At 48.8% G+C, this 23,000-nt stretch overlaps 2 protein-coding genes across 3 annotated transcripts; both read right to left on the reverse strand.

Annotated features, from left to right (window-relative positions):
* Nucleotides 106-22,821, reverse strand: HOGA1 (4-hydroxy-2-oxoglutarate aldolase 1). 2 transcript variants are annotated; one of them, XM_005698298.3, is made up of 7 exons: nucleotides 22,220-22,817; nucleotides 10,968-11,096; nucleotides 10,661-10,788; nucleotides 10,005-10,139; nucleotides 9,638-9,734; nucleotides 7,850-7,983; nucleotides 120-1,101 (listed from the first exon to the last, which is right to left on the reverse strand). In XM_005698298.3, exons 1-7 carry the CDS (start codon nucleotides 22,428-22,430, stop codon nucleotides 952-954), a joined length of 984 nt encoding a protein of 327 aa, XP_005698355.1. In that variant the 5' UTR covers nucleotides 22,431-22,817; the 3' UTR covers nucleotides 120-951. The 2 variants fall into 2 exon arrangements, with proteins under 2 accessions (XP_017896981.1, XP_005698355.1); XM_018041492.1 differs by lacking the exons at nucleotides 9,638-9,734; nucleotides 10,005-10,139; nucleotides 10,661-10,788; nucleotides 10,968-11,096 and having other exon boundaries at nucleotides 106-1,101; nucleotides 22,220-22,821.
* On the reverse strand, nucleotides 16,566-18,985 carry C26H10orf62 (chromosome 26 C10orf62 homolog). Its single transcript, XM_018041493.1, has one exon. The coding sequence runs from the start codon at nucleotides 18,087-18,089 to the stop codon at nucleotides 17,379-17,381; it is 711 nt and encodes a 236-aa protein (XP_017896982.1). The 5' UTR covers nucleotides 18,090-18,985; the 3' UTR covers nucleotides 16,566-17,378.

Raw genomic sequence — 23,000 nt, forward strand, 5'->3', positions numbered from 1 at the left:
AGCTGGGAAAAAGCAGACCTTGGGAGCTAAATTGCCTCTAGAAAGGTCTTGATATCTGAGCAGGAAACCTAAGATCTGTGTAACAGTGGAGTGTCAGTCTGTAGGTAGTCATGCCAGTCTAACTTATTAAACTTTATTGCAGTAACAAAGTAACTGTGCTTAATAATACAAGCAGAGTGTGTATAGGCAAGAAGACGGTCTTTTCTCAGGTCAAGCCCCCTTTCTTACTGTTTCAGACCTGGGTTGGCTAGCATAGCCTTCTAGAATGTAACATTTATCCACCAGGTGTCATTATTTACCAGTTCTGGTTAAGTCACTGGGCTGCCTCACTTGATGGTTGGAATCAAGGCTAGAGACAATATGTGATGAATCAGAATAGATTTAGGAAAGGACTACAGTGTAGCTTGGGGGACTTTCAAGGACCAGTGACAGCTTTCTGATCAGATTTTCCAACCTACCGCTTCTCCTGGAAGGAGTCAGAACTAAGGCTCTCAGAATTACCCCAGCTTCCTGCTGCACTGTGCTGGACACAGGTTTGTACCCTCAAGCCTCAGCAGTCTTCCTTCCATTAAAACATGGCCATTCTATGCCGAACTCCCCTCTTCCCACGCCCCACACACATCCTTCCCGTCTGACTCCTGGTTCACGGGTTTCAGGGGACAGAAAAGCACAGTAGAGAGATAAGTAAGTCATGTCCCTTCCTACATTGAAGGTCTCTAAAGACCCAGACTTCAGGATACAAATAACCAGAGATCAGAGGTCATGGGGCTGGGAGAACAGGAAATGAGCATGCCTGGTAGTGCCTGCAGAAAGTCTACCTGGAGGACTGAAGTAAGAAGAGGCGCCTCGAACCCTGAGCCCTCGTCTCCCCAACGCTTTCTTCAGGCGGCCACCCCGCCCCCCCCCGCAGGAGGCTGAGGTGGGCGTGGTCCGGCAGTCCCCGGCAGGCGCTCAGAGCCACCCGTTGCTGGCGAAGTCCAGGCGCAGCGCCTCCTCCTGGGCGGGGCTCAGTTCCTGCAAGGGGGAGCGGCAGGGGCCTCCGTAGTAGCCAAACCAGTCCATGGTTTTCTTCAGCCCTGGGATCCCGAAGCGCTGGGTCACCTAAGGAGCAGCACCTGTTAGAAGAGACTGGGGAGTCCCCTTCTCTCTCTCTCTCTCTCACACACACACTTATAGACCCCAGGCATGTCACTTTCAGAAGGTTAGCGTTCCCACCCTCCTTCCCTAGTAAAGTAACTCTGCAGAATCTATGACACCCACGGTAGACTGGGAATCCAGAAGGCAGGTGGGTGGGAGAGAACACAGGCCAAAATCTAGAATGAAAGAAGGCGCTTCCTTTGGTTTTAGAGTATTCCACCCCACTGGGGAGGAGAGCAGCGTTCCGTCCTCACGCTGAGAAGGGAGAAGGCAGCAGTCCTGTGGGTCTGGGGGCTAGAGCATCTCTGGTCTACAGCCCAGTTCCCCGGCACCTGACCTGGGCGCACGGGTTGCGGGAAATCAGCATGGTCCAGACCTCTACTGTCCCCACAGCAGGGTCCTCCCATCCACCCGTAATTCTTCCCTGATCCCTGATTCCAAATGCTCTCACAGGGAAAACAATACATTGGTTGTCCAAAGAGTAACCTTGTATCATTCACTTATCTCTGAGCAAGTTCAGTTGCCTAAAAAAGGAGGGGTCTGGACAACATGATCTCTAAACTTTTCCATTGTAATGGGAGACCTAATTTAAAATCAGGCATCTCCTTTCTTTGCTTCTAGCATAGCAACTGGTTGTTTCAGGCTGATCAGAAGTGTCAGATTGGTCTTTGATTACTTAAAAAGAGGTAATTATTACTTAATAAGGTTTCACTTTGAAGGAAGTAAAACCTTAGAAATATGGGTTTCATGAAGGGTAAAAATAGAAAAAAGGTTGTTTGGGGTAAAAAAAAATTGGGAACCACTGATGAATGACTGACATTTAATAACTATTCACCACTAGAGGTCAGCAGACTTTAGCAAGCTTCCTCCCAGGCCTGGTGCCAGCCATAATGTTCTAATAACCTGGGCATTTGGTCAGTGTGTGTGCTCAGTTGCTTAGTCCTGTCTGACTCTTTTGGACCCTGTGGACTGTAGCCCACCAGGCTTCTCTGTCCATGGGGTTCTCCAGGCAAGAATACTGAGTGGATTGCCATTTCCTCCTCCAGGGGATCTTCCCGACCCAGGGATCGAACCTGCGTCTGCTGCATCTCTGGCACTGGCTAGAGAATTCTTTACCGCTGAGCTACTTGGGAAGGCCCAATAACCTGGGCATTTCACCCAAAACCTGAGTAGGGTGGGAAAGACGATGGATACAAGAAGTACCTAGAAGAAAACCTTCTTCCACCGTGGGTGTCTGAAGATCTCTGATTTGTCTCTCCTTAGACCCTGAGAAAGGGTGGAATGGTTTGGAGGTAAAAACTATGGAAAGTCCTAAATATAGCCAGGGCAAGAGGTTGGCTGGGTGGGAGGGCAGAGGAAGCACATTGTGTTCAAGCAGGGCAGGGCAATAAGGTGACATCAAGCTGCTCTTGGGGTGGCTGAGCCTACAGCCCAGGCAGCAGAAAGGTGTTCCAGGCATTCCTGAGTGTGTGCCCAGAGCTGGCACAGGATGGGGCACAAAGTGAAGGGTAAGACAAGATGGCATGCCTAGGGCAGCAAGCATCCTCTCTTCCCAAGGGGCAGCCCGAGCTGCTTCGCCTGTAAAATTAGGAGATAAAGAAAGCTACCCCACATCACAAGAACTGGATGAGAAAAATACCACTACTATAAGCAACAAGGTTCTACTCTGTAGCACAGGGAATTATATTTAATATCTTGTGATTAAACCATAATAGAAAAGAATATGAAAAAGATTATATATGCGTGTATAACTGAGTCACTTTGCTATATAGCAATAGTTAACAATGTAATTCAACCATGCTTGGATAAAAAATAAATTTAAAAGATTCTACCATTAGCCCAGACCCCAAAGGGCCTGGAAGCTCCTCCTCTTCCTGTCTGGTGGTATGTAGGCTCTGGGACTTTCTCTCTCACACGGAGGGGAGTGGGAGAGCAGAGGTCCTGCCGTAGTGGAATGTTGGTATGTATAGTACAGCCTGGGGTCGGATGGGGCTCAGCTTAAAGGGCCTTATTCCTGCAGTTATTACAACCCATCTATAGGGCATCCTATGCCAGGAGAGTTTCACAGCCAGGGAAACTTAAGCTTGCCTCCTCAGCTGTCCTTTCTCTGCATCTGAATTAATCTGTCCCTTTGAGGTAAAGATATAAACTGTGAGGGACATCTAGAGCCCGCCCACCACTTTATCTGCCTCACAGGCAAAACTTGACAGAGCACCAAAATACTCAGTCATGAGACAAATATTTAATGCAATATTTTTAAAAAAGTAAAAATCAATGCAAAAAAAGCCCACGATGAGCAAAGAGTCAAAGTTTTAAATAAAGGCAAGATTAACAGAACTGTGCCCAGAATCTTGTAGCCTGAGTCCATTAATTACACGTGCCCCTATACATGTTTTGCATATTTTTAATGGTAACTTTTTTGTCTAGAAGTAGATGTAGGGAAAAAAGTTGGTTTGATGTGTTTGCTTCCATTCAAGCCAGAGAAGTAAAATTCTAGTAAGTTGTGTTTTTGATATTAAATGGAAAAAGTGTTGCAAATGTTAATGTACCTACTATAAAATTTTTCAGTGTTTTTTGCCAACTACTCTAATATCCTGGGAGGGAAAAATCACCATTTAGAAAACTACCTGAGGAACTTCCCTGCTGGTCCAGTGACTAGGAGTCTGGTCTCCCAATGCAGGGAGCCTGGATTTGAGCCCTGGTCAGGGAACTGGATCCCCATGCCACAACTAAGAGTTTGCATGCTGCAGCTAAGATTTGGTACAGCCAAATAAATAAATAAAAGAAAACTGCTTAGAGCTTTCACATCCAGGAAGATGGAATAGGTGTACTTTTCTTTATTCCCCTCAAAAAGCAGAACTAAAAAAATAAAAATAAAAAACCCAGGACATTATATAAAAACCAACACAAAAGTCTGAAAGGCAGAGAGAAGGAAGACTGACTAGCGACCTAAGGGCACAAGAAACAGCACAGTGCCAAGCTCCTCGGCCCAGACTTGGAGCCAAAGCAGCAGGGACCCTGGAATGCCAGGAAGCAGAGACAAGAAAAGCCCCACAAAGGACTGTTCCCTCTGGCCAAAAACAAGGAAGGGGCAGCTGAGCAAGATGGAGAACTTGTGAACGGTAATCTCTCTACTCTAGCCAGACCCTGCAGAAGAGTCAGAACTTTGACCACTGCCCACCCTTAAGGAGGCCACCCTGTCAAACACACTAGAGATATCAGAGAAGGCCACATGGGGAGCAGTAAGGAGGCACTTCTACCCCTTCCAGCCAGTGAGGTATCAGCAGAGGCCTAATATGGAGTTATTATTATATTTAAACTCCCAAAAAAGAAACCTCCAGGCCCAGATGTTTTCACTGAAGAATTCTTAAAAATGTTCAAAGATACAACATCAATTTTCATAATCTCTTCCAGAAAACAGAAGAGAAGGGAACATTTCCCAATCAATTAATTAAGCTATTTTTATTCCGATACCAAAATCAGACAAAGACAGTACAGAAGAAAAGAAGCAAAAAAAGAAAGACTATATACCAATATCTCTCATGAATACAGACAGGGAAAATCCTTGATAAAATATTAGCAAATGAAATTCAGCAATATATAAAAAGAGTTATACATCATATGCCAGTGGAACTTATTCCACTGGGATACAAGTCTGGTTCAGTACTTAAAGATTATTAATGTAACTCACCATATTAATAAGCTAAAGAGGAAATAATACACATGATCATATGAATCAATAAAGAAAAAAATTTGACAAAAATTCAACACCCATTTATGATTTTTTAAAACTTTCTGAAAGCTGGAATAGAGGGAGAACTTCCTCAACTTGATAAAGAGCATCTACAGAAACCTACCTACCAATGTGCTTAACAGTGAAAGACTGAATGCTTTTCCTTAAGATCAGAAACAAGTCAAGATGTCAGCTCTCACTACTCTTGTTCATCTTAGTGCAGGAAATTCTAGCCAGTGCACTAAGGCAAGAAAGGAGATAAAAGGCATGTAGATCAGAAAGGAAGAGATTAAAACATGCCCATTTATAGATGACATGATTGTCTATGTAGAAAAACCCCAAGGAATTTAGAAAAAAAATCTCTTAGAACTCATAAGTGAGTTTAGCAAAGTCATATATAAGTGAGATAAACAAGAAAAATCAGTTGGTTCCTATACATACTAGCAATGAATATTTTATAGTGAAATTAAAAATACAATATCATTTACAATCACTCAAAAATATGAGCCACTTGGGTGTAAATCTCTCAAAACTTGTAGAGAACTTGTGCGCCAAAAGCTATAAAATGCTGACGAAACAAATCAAAGAAGGTTTACATAAATGGAGACATATCCTATTCAAGGATTTGAAGACAACAAAGCAAAAATGTCAGTCGTTCCCAAATTGGTGTACAAGTTTAAGACAATTCCTACCAAAATCCTAGCAAAAGTATTTATAGATATAGATAGTGTTTTTCTAAAATGTATATGGCAAGACAAAAGATTTAGATTAGTTAAAACAATTTTGGGGAAGAAAAGAACAAAGTAGGAAGAGTCAGTCCAGCTGATTTCAAGATTTATTATACACCTACAATAATCAAGTCTGTGTGATACTGCAGAGGGATAGATCAATGGAGAGAATAGAGAATCCAGAAATAGACCCACACAAATACACCCAGCTGATTTTTGACAAAGGTGCTAAAGTAATTCAATAAAGGAAAGATCATCTTTTCAACAGATGGTGCTGGAGCAAGTGGATATCTACAGGCCAAAAAAGAAAAAAAAAAAAAATGAACCTTGATCTAAGTCTCATACGTTTTACAAAAATTAACTCAAAATGGGTCACAGGCTTGTAAAACATAAAACTTTTAGGAAAAAGAAAAGAAAAACTTCACAATCTTGTGCTAAGCAAAGATTCTTAGACTTGCATCAAAAGCATAAACATAAAAGTAAATATTGATAATTAGACTTCCTTAAAATTGAAAAACTTTTGCTCTGCAAAAGATCTGTTAAGAGGATGAGAAGATAAACTACAGACTGGGAGAAATATTTGCAGACAACATTTTTGACAAAGGATTAGTATCTAGAAGGTATAAAGAACTTCTAAAACTCAACAGTGGAAAGAAAAATCCAGTTGGAAACTGGGTAAGAGACAAAAATAGACATTTCATATAAATGGCAAATAAATACATTATAAGAGTTTCAATAGCATTAGCCATCAGAAAACTGTAAATTAAAGCCACAATGAGATGTCACAACATGCCTATCAGAATGAAAAAAGAGCCACAACACCAAATGCTGTCGAGGATACAGAGTAACTGGGTCACTCATACATTTACAGTGATGTAAATACAAAATTGGAGAAGGAAATGACAGTCTACTCCAGTATTCTTTCCTGTGAAATCCCACTGACATAGGAGCCTGGCAGGCTGCAGTCCATAGCGTCACAAAAGAGTTGGACACAACTTAACTAACAACAACAAAAACACAAAATGGTACACTTACTCTGGAAAAAAGTTGGTCAGTTTCTTAAAATGCTAAGCATGCAAACATTATACAACCCATCAGTTCTGTATTTATCCCAGAAAAAATGAAAACTTATACTAAAATCTGTTCATGGATGTTCACAGCAGCTTTTAATAGCCCCAAACTGGGAACAACGAGCTATCCTTCAACAGGTAAATGGTTAAACAAAGCTGTTTCTGGACACATTCAATAATAAAAAAGAACTGATACATGTGTTTGAATGAATCTCCAGAAAATTATGCTGAGTGGGAAAAAAAAAAGCAAATTTCAAAAGGTTCTAGATGATCTTATTCCATTTATATAACTGTCTTGAACTCATAAAATTACAGAAATGAACATATTTGTGGCTGCCAGGGGAGAGATCCTTATGGTAATGGAAATATTCTATATCTTGACTATATGTTAGTCAAAATCCTGGTTGTGATATTGTGCTATAGTTTTGTAAGATGTTACCATTGGGGTAAACAGGGTAATGGGTAGATAGAATCTCCATGTATTGTTTCTTATCATGTGAATCCACAGTGATACTAGAGTAAAAAGTTTAATTTAAAGTATAAATGAAAACATGTCTCCAGGGACACATGTTTTTCTTTTTGCCTCAGACTCCAGTGTGGCTCAGCACAGCATTGCCTGCCCTTGACCGGCATTCCACCTTGCCTCTTCTCCTTGATTTGCCCAACACAGACTTGGGGTACACGGTCTGACTGCAGAGTGGATTATTTGAAGACAGGACTCTCCTGGGAAAGCTGGGCTCTGAATACCTCCAGGCTTCTCATGCCTTTATTAATCTGTCATCCCATTTTTCAGGATCTGGCCCCTTATAAAGCTGACATAAAGGCCCATGGTTCCCTCTCTCTAGGCAGTGTATCTCTAAGTACGGTTCCAGGATTCCCTATGTCACAGTCACCTAGGACGTTTGTCTCAGTGACTATTCCTGGGTCTAAAGGAGTAGAATTTTAACCAGCTCCCTGAATGAATTCTAATGCACACTTAAGTTTGAGAACCAACGGGGCTCGATTTTGTCTGAAGTCAAGATTTTCTGAGGAGGCACAAAGAGTTTCCCACACTGGGATGTTCTCTAAAAAGCCTTTCTGAAAGAGGAGAGAACAAGGAGGGACCCCTATGCCAGCACTGGCTCCTGTTCCAACAAGGACACAGACCACCCCCACGCTGGGCCCAAGGGCTGGGAGCTCACCGCAGTGTTTGGCTCAATGAGGCGGTGCTGCAGTTTCTGGGCATCTTCCCATTGCCCTGTGAGGCAGAGTCTCTCCAGCTGGCACACCTGAGCCCCCAGGACATTGGCCAGGGCACACACGCCCCCCACAGCTCCTGCCACAGGGTAAAAGGCAGAATATCAGCTAGAGCCTCTTCTCGAAGAGAATTCCAAATCTTGGTCCCCAGCACCTCGTCATTCTGGGGAGTCAGGCTGTGGATTTTTAGGCCACCAGTGAGCCACATCTGAGACACGGTCTGTGAGTTTACGGAGTACAGATTTCCGGAGAGAACCTTGCCAGCATATTCAAAATAGAATCCCACAGGCTGAGGGTCAAGGAACAGAGCCTGAAGGCTGACTCAAGGACGGTTCCTTTCCCTCATCCCCCTCTCCCCCACGGTAAAGTCCCACCTGCCAGTTGGCACCTCCACACTCCTGCAATTGCCCCCTGACTCATCAGCCCTGGAAGGGGATGGCATGGATGGGAAGCCTCTGCTCTATGGAAACTGTATTCCCCCCAGTGAATTCAGCCTGGGACAGTTGTGGGGGAGGAGAATGAGCCCTAGGCTTAGTCAGGAGGCCCGGCATCTCCTCCCATTGGCTGTGTGAACTTGGACAAGTCACCTAACACTCGCTGGTCCTCTTTGCTCTCCTCTGGGCAATGGAAACAGGCTGGCTGTGATCTCGGAAGTTCTGCCACTTCTGCCAGCCTGTTTAGTGTGATTGCAAAGCTAGTTAGGAGTGACTCAAAGCAGAGTGGCCTCAAGACTGGAGAGAGAGGGGGCATTTCTCATGAGTGAATATAACTGCTGTTTATCAGAAACCTACTGTGTCAAGGGCTATGACAGACACAGGGCCAATGCTCTCTAATCCTCACATCTCTCTGCTTTGCCGAGTAAGAACTCAGGCCCAGAGAGGTCATTTACCTTGCCCGGTGGTAGTCAGTGAATAAATGGCAGAGCTCAGATTCCAGCTTAGATCTCCAGTGCTATTTCCACCCACCACACTCAGGAAGGAAGCATAAATGGGTCTCCCCTAACTCTCCCCTTTAGAGACTGTGACAGGGCAGAGGGGAGTTATGCAGAACATATACCACAAGCCAAAATCTGCAGAGACCAGAGAGAACATGAAGCAGCATTGTCCCCTGCATCGCTGGAAAAGTAACTCAAATCTCAAATCACTGGGGCTTTAGCTAATGGGAGCAGGTGCTCCCCTCCCCTCCGGGGCCCAAATCCAGTCTGAACTCAGGGACCTTGACCCCAAGCAGACAAGAGCACTTGGTCTAAACGATAACATTCCTAGGATCCTAGACTGCAGCAGAGTCTGCTCAATCAGCTGAAGATCCCCAGGCCAACCCTGCAGGCCTGACAATTCATTCTGGCCTGGGCCCAGGGAGAGAGGAAAATGCACTCCCAGACTGGTGGGAAGCGCCCCAAGGCCTCTGCCCTTAGAGGATGATTTACAAGGTGAGATTAAAGGAGCTAAATTTGTCACCTAAGCAGGGAGCTTGGGACTTAGAACAAACTGCAGGCATCTCCACTACAGGCCAGGGGATTGTTCACAGCCACCCTCCTCTGCCTAACAAGGTCACTTAGAAGCATCCACTGTTCAGATAAGTAAGTGGTGAGGCATATCTCTGAGGTTTCCCAGCAGGCAGGCTGGCAAAAGCCCCCTGTCCACACAGTCCTGGCCTTCAGCGTCTTTCCCAGAAAAACCCAGCTGCCTGTATCATGACCACTTGTCACAGTCTGAGAGGACTAGGAGGCCTACCTATGGCATAGCTGGCCAGTAGGAAGCCAGCCGATCCGGCCAACACCTGGAAATCCTGACTCCTGGTCTTGTGAACAATCAGCCCAATCCTGGTCACCTGTAATAACGGCCAAGCTAGTGTGAGAGCTGGGCCCACAGGCTCTGCTGCCGGCCTGGCTGGGGGCTGGGGGCTGGGCAAGTGGGGGAGAATGAGAGTCAAGGTCCCAGAGAGATGCCCCCCTTGATTCAGACGAACCCCAGAGAGCCCAGAGGACAGAGGGAACCCACACCAGAGCCCAGGACTGAAGCAGGTCCTAGAGCTGCCCTGAAGTCGGTATCAAAGGAGAAGAGAAGAAGGAGTCCCCGGCTAAGGGCCACTGCCACTCACGTCACCCCCGCTGTCCTTGATGCCCACAATATTGGGGTGCTGGGAAAGCGTGGCCACTGCGTCCATGGGCAGGTCCAGCCCCGTGTTGGCTGGGACGCTGTACAGCACCACAGGAATTGGAGACAGATCAGCCACCTGAGGGCGCAGAGAAGAGGGGGGAGCAGCACCACAGGAATTGGAGACAGGTCAGCCACCTGAGGATGCAGAGAACAGGGGCCGCTGCCCCAGGCCCGAGGCGGCTGGAGCCTGGGGCAGTGCAGGACTGCCTGGGCTGGCCCACCTCTTGGGTGAGAAGCCACAGAGCTGGGCACCCCAACTGGAAGCACTGATCCTGGGTGACACTTAAGACTGCTATGTGCCAGGAACAGCTCCAAGTCCTTTTCGTTTTGATTGATCTAATCCTCCCTGGAGGAAGATTCATTATTCCTCCCATTTGAGAAGGGCAGGAAGAGCGACACAGCAGGGTTAGGTCAGTTGCCCACGGTCACACAGCTGGTACCTGGTGGTGTCCCTCCCCTCTCCCAAGCTGCTGTTCATGGGAAGTCAGCTCACCACTCTGCTCCTAGCTTCTCCCCTCCCCTCCCTGGGCAGAATCTCTGCTCCACCCAGCTTCCTCTGGGCCCAGGCCTCAAACCCACACCCCCACCTTAACCCACCTTGGTGTAGTGGTGAATGAGGGCGGCGCTGCTCATGCGGCCACGATAGTAGCAAGGGGTCACCACCATGGCGGCGTCAGCCCCAGCCTGGGCCATGCTCACGGTCATCTCCACCGTGGCCTGAGTAGCTACAGGAGGAAGAAAGAAGTCTTCCCTACAGGCCATGGTGGGCGAGGGCGGGAGGGAGAGGACCAGACTAGGACCGAGGCAAGCGAGGGACGCAGAATTGATAGATGAACCCAGCTCCAGGCCAGAGAGCCAGCCCCCCACACGCAGCCACCGCCAGGCCCAGGCATTGAGGCCTCACACTCGCAGCCGGAGCCGGCCAGCAGGAGCTTGTCCTTGGGCAGGGCCTGGCGTGCGTGGCTCACCACCTCCAGGCGCTCACTGCTGGTCAGGAAGGGGAACTCGCCATTGGAGCCCTGGAGCACGAAGCCTGCAAGAGAAGCAAGACCCTACTACCTGCTTGTGAAAAACTGGCTGTCGGTCTTAACTCATCCAGGTTCCTGCCTCCCCAGCACCGCTGTTTTTCACACATTTCCTTCCCATCTTTGTTCTGAGGCAGGCAGAGTGTTGTCCCCTATTGCAGTGACAGTGTTCACACCATTTTTTTTTTGTTTTAATGAGATATTTCAGCATATCCAAAAGAATAGGTAATAATATAATCCACATCAGTGTACCCAGCACCCTCGACGACCTCCCCCCATCTCTTCCTCATCTCTGGCCTGTCTCAAGTGTTCATGGTTCCCATTCGTGTCTTTGTACCCTTAAAACACAAATCTGGAGCCATAAACAATATATAATGGGTTTTTTGCTTATTAAGACTTCATAGAAATGGAATCACATAATCTTCTGCTCTTTGCCATTTTTGCTCACCATTAGGTTTTGAGCTTTGTCCACAGCCGTTACAGAGAGCCCCGATTCATTCGTTTTCATTGCTATGTAATACTCTCTTGTGAAGTTAGACCACAACTTAACTTTTCATTCTCCTTTTGACATAATAGAATATTTCCTATTTTGCTATTATAAACAACGCTGAAACCAACAGTTTAAGAGTTTCTCTCAGTTTAGATACTTAGGTGTGTACTGGCTGAGTCGCAGGTAAATGCACTTTCACGCGCCAGACTTCCAGTTAGCCAGTCCATATGTAGCAGCACAGAGGGAAAAACTGTGAGTGCTCATTCACATCAATACTGAGTGTTGTCAGAACAAATTCTTGCCAATTTTCTGGATCAAAAGTGGCATCTCATTATTTTATTTTGCATTTCCTGTTTTATCCAATTTGTGAGGTTTCTAACATTAGAGGTGTCAATCATTTCATATCCACAAGAGACCAGTAGAACTGATGCTCTTCAACTGCATCTAAAGAGAATGCAAAACCATTTTCCTCTCAGCTTTTTTCATTCAACTTTCTCTTTCCTCTTCTTTCTCCTCTCCATCCCATCCCCAAATTTTTTCCCTTAAATGTAGCATACGATACACAAAGATTATTAATAAATAGAAGACTATTGGGGAGAAACGAAAGAAAGTGGGGGCTATATTAATATACAAAATCACTGTCATTCAGTTCTGACAGAGATTGGAGGTTCCTGACAGTCAAAGCTAAAAGGGAAATGTAGTCAGCTGACAGATATGTAGAAATCAAGATAATGCAAAGCAGCTGCCCTGGAGAAACACAGATTTTCCTGGCACTGGGACCGAGAAAGATTGTTCCCGTGAGTCATCCTTAAGAGGACACAGTGTTGGTGGGGAGTCAGCTTTACACCACAAGGCTTTCTCTGTACTGTTCACTATCCCATCAAGTCTACTGAGCGGGCTGCTGGAAGAACTTCCTGGATACTTAGCATTTCTCCCCCAGGTTCGTGTCTTGGTAACATTGCAGAGGCAAATAGCTTTCTGCTTCTGTTAGATCATCGCCTCAGCATCAGCTCTTCCACGTCAGGCTAGGAGCCCATGGTAGAAGCCTTCTTCTCGCTCACTGATTTCTCAGTGGATCATCCCACTCACAGAGTTGCCAACCCCAGAGAGGGCTCCAGTCCAGCCATGACAGGCCCAGTAGCCTCTGGCTAAGGATTTAGAGGCCAAGCTTCAGCTCCTGCCTCCCCAAGCCCTCCTGAAGGGGGCTTCTTGATGCAGACATCTCTCCAGCCATAGTCACTCACTGCCAAGTCCCCTTTCATTCTGGTGGCCAAGTCCAGAAACCTCCATGTCCCACAGGTGGACTTGGCCTAAACAGCAGGATGGCTGGGTCTTGAGCTTGGCCAGGGGTTGGAGCAGGTGGGCGAAGCAGGCCCTGTGCTCCAGACTCCTAGTGGCCTCTCCTCGTTTTACTTAAGGGAGCATCCAACCCAGACCTGACTCTCAAGAAGGCAGTGAGTCCAGGCTGGGGAAGAGGAAGGGTGATAGAGTCAGGCAAGCGCTGGACTCAGGCCCCTCTGGCTGTTGGGCAAGTTACATGGCTCTCTTGAGACTCCGGACAATAAGGGCACTTCAGGCCTACCTTATAGAGCTGTCTTAAAGGCTCAAATGAGAAAATGTATGAGAGAAAAAAAGCACTTTGAAGTCTGTGAAGTGATACTGCCAAGAACCCCCTCCTTTTCCTTGACCAGATGTCCAGGTTCAGGCCCAGTATGCTGCTGGGAGTGGAGGCGGGGCTAAAGAAGAGGAAAGACCAGAACTCCGGATGGGTGGCGGATGAGGAAAGTGAGCGCTGGGGAAGCAGGGAGCAGCAGAGCTGGCACCAAGAGCCCAAGGTTAACTCCCAGTGTGGCCCCTTGCCAGCTCTGATCTCTTGAGCAAATAGCTTAATCAAACTTCAGCTTCCTCAGCTGGAAAATGGGGGTAATTTTAGTGCCCTTTTTAAAGTTATGTGAAGTTTAAACGACATCCTATTTACAAATGCCTACAATAGACAGAACCCAGCACTCAAGTAGCTATAGTCATTATGGAGTCAGAGGAAGTGCTCAAACCTTAAAACTGGATCATGGCAACTTTCAGTCTGAGGAGGGGGATGGTGGCTGGTATGGGAGGGGAGGCTGCATTCAGGGACCTCTCAGCCCCTCCAGCTCTGACAGGAAAGAGGCTCTTCTCTCCCTTGCCACACGGTTACTCTGGGTCCTCTAGGAGCCAGTGTGGCCTGATAAGGGGAGTTGGGTGGAGGCTGAAGACACGCAAGCAACAGGGTGACTTACTGTGGCCAAGAGGAAGCACAATCTCTTTTACGTAAGGAGCTTCTCCAGTCAGTATCACACACCTTGGCCCATCATCATTGCCACCTCCTCCGAGAAGTCTTCCTGGAATCCGGTCTTCCCTGAGCATGTTTCCTCTGAACTTCTCTTGCCTGTTGCTAGTCCTTCCCTGCTGTCTACTCAAAACTGTGTGGAGATCCTCAGAATCCTTCGACCTCCCTTACCCCCACCTGTTGGGACTAGGAAAAATTTCTCCAACTGGCCTCTGCTGTGAAATGAAGAAATTGAACAGACATTTTCCTAAGTCCTCCTTGGCTTGAGGCTTTGGAGTCACTTTTCAGGCTTTTCCTCCTCCTCTGTTGCTGATCTCTAAACACTCCCTTCCAGCCAAACTGACTGTCAGAGCCCCCAGATACACGACCATCTTCCTGCAGTACGCCTTTGCTCCTGTTCTTCCCTCTGCCCAGAACACCTCCTTAGTTGCAGCCCCTCACATGCTGCAAGGACCTTGAAGCCTTCCTCAAACCCCCTCCCCATTGGACTCCATGGTGTTTTGTCCTTGCTCAGCACTAGTCTAGAAGAATCTAGGTCAAGGATGGCATCTGCCTCATTTTGGCCTCCTCTATGACACCTAGCACACTGCCTGTTGACCTATGTGTTGACAATTGGTAGTATGAAAGAAAAATTATCCCAAACCTGGTCTGGGGCAGAACTTTTCTGCATGATGTAATTCATAACCTCCCACTAGGAAGAAAGGAAAGTTCCTGATGAAATGCTGAAGCAATTTCCTAATGAGTTTTAATGGAATTAAGCCTTGATCTGGGAAACCAGCCACCCCCCGACCCCCAGCAGACTCTCAGGCAAGAGGCGAGTGACTGTTAACTTTTCTATCTAGTCTAACAATGATTTAACCATTCTCCTTTCTTATAAAAAATATCCTCACCAAGAGTTTATACTTGAATTGGCTCCTTAGGAGCTATTTTCCTTGACGTACAGCTGTAGTAAAACTTTGACATGAGCTCATAACTGAATTGTCCAATAATTTTTTGACTTTTAACTTGAACTACCTTCAGATTTACAGGAAAGCTGCAAAAATGGTACAGAGGATTTCCATACATCCCTCCGTCATCATACCTAATTAGAGAACAGTGATCAAAACCAGACAGTGAACATGAGTACAATGCTAACTGCAGACCTTATTTGAAATTTTTGCCAATGTGAAACTTTTTAAAAGCTAAGATTCCAAAGTCATAATTAGCTAATCTGAAATTTTATGTATTAACTTTTAAATAAGGGATTTAAGGTCTTTCAGATAAATGCACAAATTTTAACAATCATTTTCAGAAGCCAAAACTTACTGCTTTTGGTTTCTGTCTAATTAGCATCTTCCAACATTTTCCAGTACAATTGGCTCCATTTTTTTCCCAATTAAGATTTTTATTATGAAGTACCTTACACACACACATATCAACGTTTATATAGTCACTGATTAGTAGTGTCAGAAATATTCAAATACTCCTAACTGTGCTCCATAAAGTCACAATTGACTACATTTAGAGTGTTTATAGATTTATCCATTCTTCGCAGTGATTCTAGGCACCTCCTTCCTGGAGTTTGAGGCCCACAGTCGCTCAGTCGTGTCCGACTCTTTGGGACCCCATGGCCTGCAGCCTACCAGGCTCCTCCATCCATGGGATTTTCCAGGCAAGAGTACTGGAGTGGGGTGCCATTGCCTTCTCCTCACAGTTTGGAAACCACTGGTAAATCCATAATAGATACAAATGGTAAGAAATGTCTATGTAAAGGAGACACTGGGGGCTAGACAGTGCCGTGTAGCTGACTTCTCTCAAGTTTCCTGGGGACGACAGCTGTCTCCCTTTAACAGCTTAACAGGGACGTCATCATTTGCCCCAAAAATGGCTTCTTGGGACCCAGAAAGAGGAGGTAGGGAGAGTCCCAGGCTTGTGGGTCTCTTGTACAGAGCATGTCAGGACATGTGGGAAGAGGACAGGGACAATTATGAGAGACAACAGTTCAGGGGACAGTGGGCATCAGACCAGGGAGCAACAGAGGGCAGGGATTAGGGGTATGAGCTTTGGAGTCAGGCCACACTGGGCTCTGACCCCAGCAGTATCCACCTACTGTCTACACCACCTCTGAGAAGATTACACCTCTGAGCCTCACCTGCAAAGTGGAGATAACGTAATACCTTCCTCTTGGGTCTGTGCTGTAACATGACACAGAGCGTGGCATGTACTAAAAACTTAAAAAAAGGTGGTGGTTGGAGGGAGGGATTTCCCTGGTGGCTCAATGGCTAAGACTCCACACTCCTCATGGACGGGGTAGGCTGGTAGGCTGCAGTCCATGGGGTTGCGAAGAGTCGGGCATGACTGAGCGACTTCACTTTCACTTTTCACTCTCATGCATTGGAGAAGGAAATGATTGCAACCCACTCCAGTGTTCTTGCCTGGAGAATCCCAGGGACAGGGGAGCCTGGTGGGCTGCCATCTATGGGGTCGCACGGAGTCGGACATGACTGAAGCGACTTAGCAGCAGCAGCAGCAGCCACACTCCTAACACAGGGGGCCCAGGTTTGATTCCTGATCAGAAACTAGAGCCCAGATGCCGCAGCTAAAGATCCCACATACTGCAGCTAAGACCTGGCACAGCCTAAATAAATAAATATTAAAAATTTTTTAAAGGCAGGGGGAGTGATTGTAGTAGGAGTGATGCTCTTACTTAGTAGTACTGCAGCAGTGGCAGCCCCAGCCCCAGCAACAGCAGCATAAACCAGGAGAGAGTACGTAGCCCAATACCGTGGCTCTGGAGGTAGCTGGTGGGGAGGCACCAGCATGATCCCAGTAGGGGAGGGGAGAGAGCAGCACCAAGAGGACTGTAGACCTACATCCCACCCCTACTTACTTCCAACCCGCACCGCACCGGACTTCCCCGCACCCCCCAGCTCCTGGCTGCTTCCTTCTCCTCTGGCGGCAGCAGGTAAAAATGGGAGTTGAGCCCTGTGGAGATCTCCCATGCCCAGAACCTAAGACCCCAGAAGCTAATTTAGGGATCCTTGAATCAGCCTACCAGAAGAGGACTTGGCAGGAGGAACACTCTCCCCAGAGGCCCGCCCAGACCCGGGGCTGGCCACAGAGCCTCCAGACTCAAGAGTAAGGGTATGCAAGGCTTTATTGGCTCAGCTCAGGCATTTGGCATCAGTGTGTTGCTCTCGGCTGCTCCTGGGATCTGCCTCTCCCATTTTCTCTCGGGGGTTCTTCAGGGGCCTGAGAGTCTGCCTCAGTTGCCTCAATTCTCCCCAGTTCTCCCTCACCAGGGGCCATCAGGGGCAGACCCCACTCATGGAGCTGAAGGGGCTCGGGACCCTTTGTGGGGGGCCTGAGGAAGAAGGGACTTGGGCAGCAGCATCTTACTCTGGGCCACATAGGTTGCCCCATCAGAGAGATGGGCCACACGGGATGCCTATGTTTCTGTGCCAGCCCTGCGGGGGGAAGGGGCATCTCCATCTGTGGTTAGGTGGCTTTAAAGGGGTGGTAGCCCTGGGGGCTGCGGTTGGGCAGGCTGTGGGACTGGTGGTTTGGATAACCCTGGTGGCCGTGGTGGCAGTGGCTGTGGTAGGTGTGTGTGTGGTTGGCGCCAGCTACGGTGGATTCCCGCTGGGTGAGGAAATTCCCCTTCAGCTTCATCTCCACCTCCTCGAGGGCCTTCAGCTCCTCCTGGTTGATGTCCTTGGTCTCCAGGTGGCCCGAGTTCTGGCAGGCCGTGGCCCGTTGCAACATGGAGTTGGCCAGCTGCTGCCCCTTGGTGTCAATCTCCTTGGTACAGGCGGCCACGGCAGCCCACGTGGCCTCCTCCGCGGACGAGGACTTTGCAGACTCCTTGTGGGTCTCTTTGGTCACGGAAGTCCCAGACATTCTCTGCTTGCTGGTGAAGGTCTCCCGGTGAAGGGCCATGCCCTCGTCTCCTTGCCGCGTGGTGAAGGTCTCCACGCGAACCGTGGTGCTGGCCTCCCCGCTGCCACTGTCCGGCTGCGGAGCAGCGGTGGAGCTGCTGGGCCCGGCGGTGTTGAGGCAGGCAGTGTTGCTGGCGGCCAGCTTCTCCTCGGAAAGACGGCTAAAGTGCGATTTGATCCAACTCTCATCATTCAATTTTTCGCTCTCTGTTGGCTCCTGCACCTCTTGTGTGGTCTCAGAATCTGTCTTCCTTTTCCTCTTCCTCTGCATCCACAACACGAGGCCTCCACCTCCCAGTAACAGGGCGGTCCCCAGCACCACCCTGCATGATGGTTGCTGGATGAGCTCCAAGAAGGGCTCCAGGACCCCACTCCAGGACCCCACGCCAGGCGGGCAGAGCTAAGAGCACACTGGGCGTGGGGGAGCCCAGATGGTCTGGTTCATGCTTGAAAGGACAGGCTCTCTGAGGGCGTCTGGCAGGCAGGCCCCCCACTGCACCCTCCCTAGGATGCCCCTCCCGCCTCAGCAATAAGCCTCATTGTGAGGAAGGTGGTTGAGGGGCGGGGTAGGGAGAGACCACACAATCCTATATGTCCAACCTGACAGGAACGGCCTGAGGCCCAGGACCTTTCTCCCACTCTGACAGCTGTTCCTGAGGTCAGTAAAAGAGTAGCTTCCCCAATTCTGAGTCCCTTCCGCCTCCTGCTTGGGATCTATTCTGCAAACCAGGCCTTCTTATCCTTTAGTCTTTGGTTTCTTTTCGTCCTCATCTGGTGGTCCCCAAGGGACAGAGTCTGCTGGGTCAAGCTGGCCATGGTTGAAGGGCCTTCTTGACTGGGCTGGCATCCATTCCTTGTTGCCTAAGCCTCGTGTCTCCCCACCCCACCCCCCACCCCCATGCAGGGCCTACTGCACTGTCGGCTCAGAGCATTCCATCTCCACTTGCAGCCACTAGCCCCATTACAGAGAGGGCCCAGAAGAAAAAGGGAGGGGCTCATTCTGAAGTAACATGAGGTCACAATTGGGCTGAGAAGGCAGAAAACACAGAATAGGCGACTTCACCCAGCCCCAGATCCCTGGGGCTCTTTCAGGATGGGGGCTGCTACCTCTTGCCTTAGTGATGCCCTTGCAAACCCAGACTTTGCGCCTACTCCTGCTGCTGCCAAGTCGTGTCAGTCGTGTCCGACTCTGTGCGACCCCATAGACGGCAGCCCACCAGGCTCCCCCGTCCCTGGGATTCTCCAGGCAAGAACAGTGGAGTGGGTTGCCATTTCCTTCTCCAATGCATGAAAGCGAAAAGTGAAAATAAAGTCACTCAGTTGTGTTCGACTCCTAGCGACCCCATGGATTGCAGCCCACCAGGCTTCTCCATCCATGGGATTTTCCAGGCAAGAGTACTGGAGTGCGGTGCCATTGCCTTCTCCTGCCCCTACTCCTGACTCCCCTGTAGATGCACACAGCTCAGGTGATGAATGGGTGGGCTGGCTGGCCAGGCTCTTGTATAGTTAAAGACAATTGAGAGTTTGGCCCTCAATCCCAAGTTATACCGAGGGCCTCTCAGGGTAGAGACAGGCCTGGGTCACTCCTAGAGACATATAGCACATTTTTTTAAATGCCAAAATACAGTTATAAAAATTGTAATGTTTTAAATATTTAACAAATGAATGGCTTCAATATACACAAAATATTAATATGACACACCACAAGAATCCATGGATTTGCCTACATAATAAGGAAATAAGAAGCTTCAAGTTTTATGGGAAACATCGTCTCTCTGCTCCTGCTGGAGTAGCTCTGGGGTAATCCATGAACCTCATTTGGAAATAACAATTCAAAGTTCATCTTTGAGGTTGTTTGTGGGTGTGAGTTCAGGGACAAACGGCCCTCCTGCAAAAGCCCCTCCCGCAAAAGCCCTTCCCTTTTTTTCTTCGGTTATAAGTTTTATTTAAATGAATATTCTTCATTCAAATAATTACTACAAATTAATAATGCTAAATAAATAATAAAAAGTTTCAGGCAATGTCTTCCTGAAGAATCTCTTAACTGTTCACTGATTCCTCAAAGACAGATTCCCATCTCTCTTTTTTCTTTATCCTATCTATATTTGCTCAGTCATGACCAACTCTGTGTGACCCCACAGACTGTATCCTGCCAGATTCCTCTGTCCATGGGATTCTCCAGGCAAGAATACTGGAGTGGGTTGCCATTTCCTTCTCCAGGGGATCTTCCTGACCCTGAGATCAAAGCCAGATCTCCAGCAATGCAGGCAGATTCTTTACCATCTAAGCCACCCAGGCAGCCTATTGATCATCTCCTGTTTGGAGAACCTTTAATTTATTGCAGGACGCCCTGGCAGTGGGATGTGTGATGGTTCCCCTGAAACCTGGGCTGCAAAAAGAGGCAAAGATCCAGCAAGAGAGACACAGATTTTTGAGCTAAAGTGGCTCATTGCCCCTTTCCCAGGCATTCTGACTGCATCCTGGGAGCTGTGACAGGGCCATAGAGCCCAATATTCTCTGTGCCAGGGCCTCAGGTTTGGGCTCCTTAGAAGAACTGCATTGAACACTGTGGCCCAGTTCTCATTCTAAAATGAGGAAACTGGATTAGAGAGTTTCAGTGGTTTTTCCAAGGTTGTAACAGGCAGAAACATACTCCTACAAGTCTTCTAACCCTGGATGTTGGGTTCTTCCACACAGCGCCCTGCTCCCACGTGTGTGGGGGTAAGAGAGAGCTGAGGTGGGAGCTAACGCCTGCGTACGTTGTATGGGAAATGGACTGGTGGCTAGTCTGCCTAAGTCACAGCAGCCATGCTCCCAGGCACCCCAGTAACCCCCTGCAGCTGTGAGTGGGGGAGGGGAGGGGAAGGAAGGGTACAGAGAAGAGTCTGGGTGCACACAGACCCCAGATCAAAGTCCACCCTCCCCACCCCCTGCACTAGAGTGTCCTTGAACCTGGGAAGTGAGGCCCAGTCTTCTCTCAGAGATTCAAGGAGCTTCTTACTTTGCTTCAAGAGAATCAGGCCTCAGCTGAAACCTTCAGGCTCCTGTGAGCTGGGCCCCAGCAGAAATAGCCTTTGTGTCACTGCTCAATGTGGGCATCCACAGGGCACTCACTGTGTCCTAGGGAAGGGTCACATCGCCTGAGCACAGAGATATGAAAAGGGTCTCCTTTAGGCCAGCGGGTGCTGTCACAATGCATCTCTGCCACAGTGGCGATCATACTGTTATTCTAATCAGCGCCATCATTGGAGTCCATACCTGCTAATGAATATCACCCTCCACAGTTTACAGCATGCTCTCTCTTTCATTCTCTCAGATTTTTCTCCCAACCCTCCTATGATGTGGCCATTATTACTCCCACATGTCAGATGGGGCAACTGAGGTCTGGAGAGATTTATCTCACAGCTAAGTCAGTGGTGGAGCTGTGGTTTGAATCGAGAGTCCATGTTCTGAACCGCTCCACTGCATCACCCCGGTCAGAACCACTCCATTCCCAAGTTGGTGCTGTGTGTGCTAAGTCACTTTAGTTGTGTCCAGCTCTTTGTGACTCCATGGACTGTAGCCGGCCAGGCTCCTCTGTCCATGGGATTCTCCAGGCAAGAATACTGGAGTGGATTGCCAGGCCCTCCTCCAGGGGATCGAACCTGTGTCTCTTATGTCCCCTGCAGTGGCAGGCAGGTTCTTTACCACTAGCGCCACCTGGGAAGCCCTGGGAAGTCCTGGGAAGTTGGGGCTGACCTGGGCCTATTTGTTGGAATCTGGTCTAGTCGGGGGAATGCATCGGTCGGCAGTGGAGTAAGCCAAATGTGACCGTGCAGCCTGACTTGAGTTCAAATCCCACCTCAGCCGTTTATTAGCTGGAGTGACCTTGGGCAAGTGATCTCATCAGCGTGAGCTCCAGCTTCCCGTCTGTGAAATGGAGCGACTGATGGCACTGCGCCGGCTAACTGCCATGGGTGCCGGAAGAGGGTGGGCGGGGCGGGGTGATGGGCGGGACTTGCCCCTTTTATCTTCATTTATTGTGCCTGCGGCTGCGTTGCATGTTGATCTGTCCCTGATCTCAGAGAGGGGAGGCCTCTGTGTAAAGGGGGAAACGAGTCAGAGGGTGCAGAGCAGGAATTAATCTGGGCAAAGAAGGCTTTGCCCAGAAGAGGGTGCTGACAAGGCTTTGGGGGAGATGATCTTTATTCCAAGATCACAGGCCTGCAATTAGCTTCCTGTCTGCCTCCTGACCCCAGACCAGTGCCCCTCTGCTCCTTTCCTGTAATGGAATGACCCCCAGGGTACCCGACTGTCTGTGAACAGCTCCACAGAGCCTGTGTACCCTCCTCTGGTTGCTGGCTGAGGAGACCAGGGTCATTCACACCCCTCCAACTCTCCCAGTGGACAGACCCCACTTACCTCGGAAGGGAAAGGTGCCCAGTTTATGCAGATTCTCCTCCAGTTTCCCATAGTCCACCTCGGCCGTGGCAGTGAAAGGGGTGGTCACAGGTGGGTAGATGCCTGAGAGGTCCATCCTCCTGCCCTCCCCTGAGGGCCAGCCTCCCAGGGTCCTGGACAAGACCCTGCTCAGCCCCGGCCTCACAGAGGACCAGACTCGTGGGACCAGCATCTCCGTAGGAGGCTAGAGATCGAGTTGGTCTCTGCCCTTGAGGGATGCTGGGTTTGGACTCTTTCCTACCCCTGTTAATGATCAACGTTCCGAGTTAAAAATTTGCTGCCCCCTGCCCTGACTTGTTGGCCCTCAGGCAGGCCCAGGCTGGGTGTTTCCAGGGTCAGAGGCTAGGCCTATGGTTCCAGGGAGGTCCTCCCTCCCCCCAGAGAGCCTCTGGAGAAATGCCACAAGCCTGTGTCTCTGTGGCCAGACAGAGGACTGGTTCCTGGGGTCTTGACACTAAAGGTTGCCTCCAGTGGGGCCTGGGCCCTCCTCCCACAGTTCCCAGCCCCAAAGCCAGGAGCCAGGCTGGCTTCCTGTCTTCTGCTTGGCAGTTTCGAGGTTGGCTGAGCTGACTGGCTGAGCCTGGCCCGGCCCTGTGGGAGGTGCTGCCAGCGGGATGAGAAGCTGCCTGGGATCTGCCGCCCCTTGACTGCCCCACACCCCTGCCAAGCTCCTCCTGCCGAGCCTGCCACATGACAGGCCTGCGCTGGGCGTACACAGCCCCACTGGAAAGCTGTCACCATG

This window comes from Capra hircus, chromosome 26 (assembly GCF_001704415.2).
Source record: "Capra hircus breed San Clemente chromosome 26, ASM170441v1, whole genome shotgun sequence".
NCBI lineage: Eukaryota > Metazoa > Chordata > Mammalia > Artiodactyla > Bovidae > Capra > Capra hircus.

Bases quoted from the DNA above. Each gene is read 5' to 3' on its own strand.
- C26H10orf62 (XM_018041493.1), bottom strand. From the start codon at position 18,089: ATGCAGAGGAAGAGGAAAAGGAAGACAGATTCTGAGACCACACAAGAG.
- HOGA1 (XM_005698298.3), bottom strand. From the start codon at position 22,430: ATGCTGGTCCCACGAGTCTGGTCCTCTGTGAGGCCGGGGCTGAGCAGG. The intron at 9,735-10,004 runs GTGAGTGGCAGT...CCGTTATTACAG, and splicing joins TCAAGGACAGCGGGGGTGAC to GTGACCAGGATTGGGCTGAT. The intron at 1,102-7,849 runs GTGAGCTCCCAG...GCTGCTCCTTAG, and splicing joins TCATTGAGCCAAACACTGCG to GTGACCCAGCGCTTCGGGAT.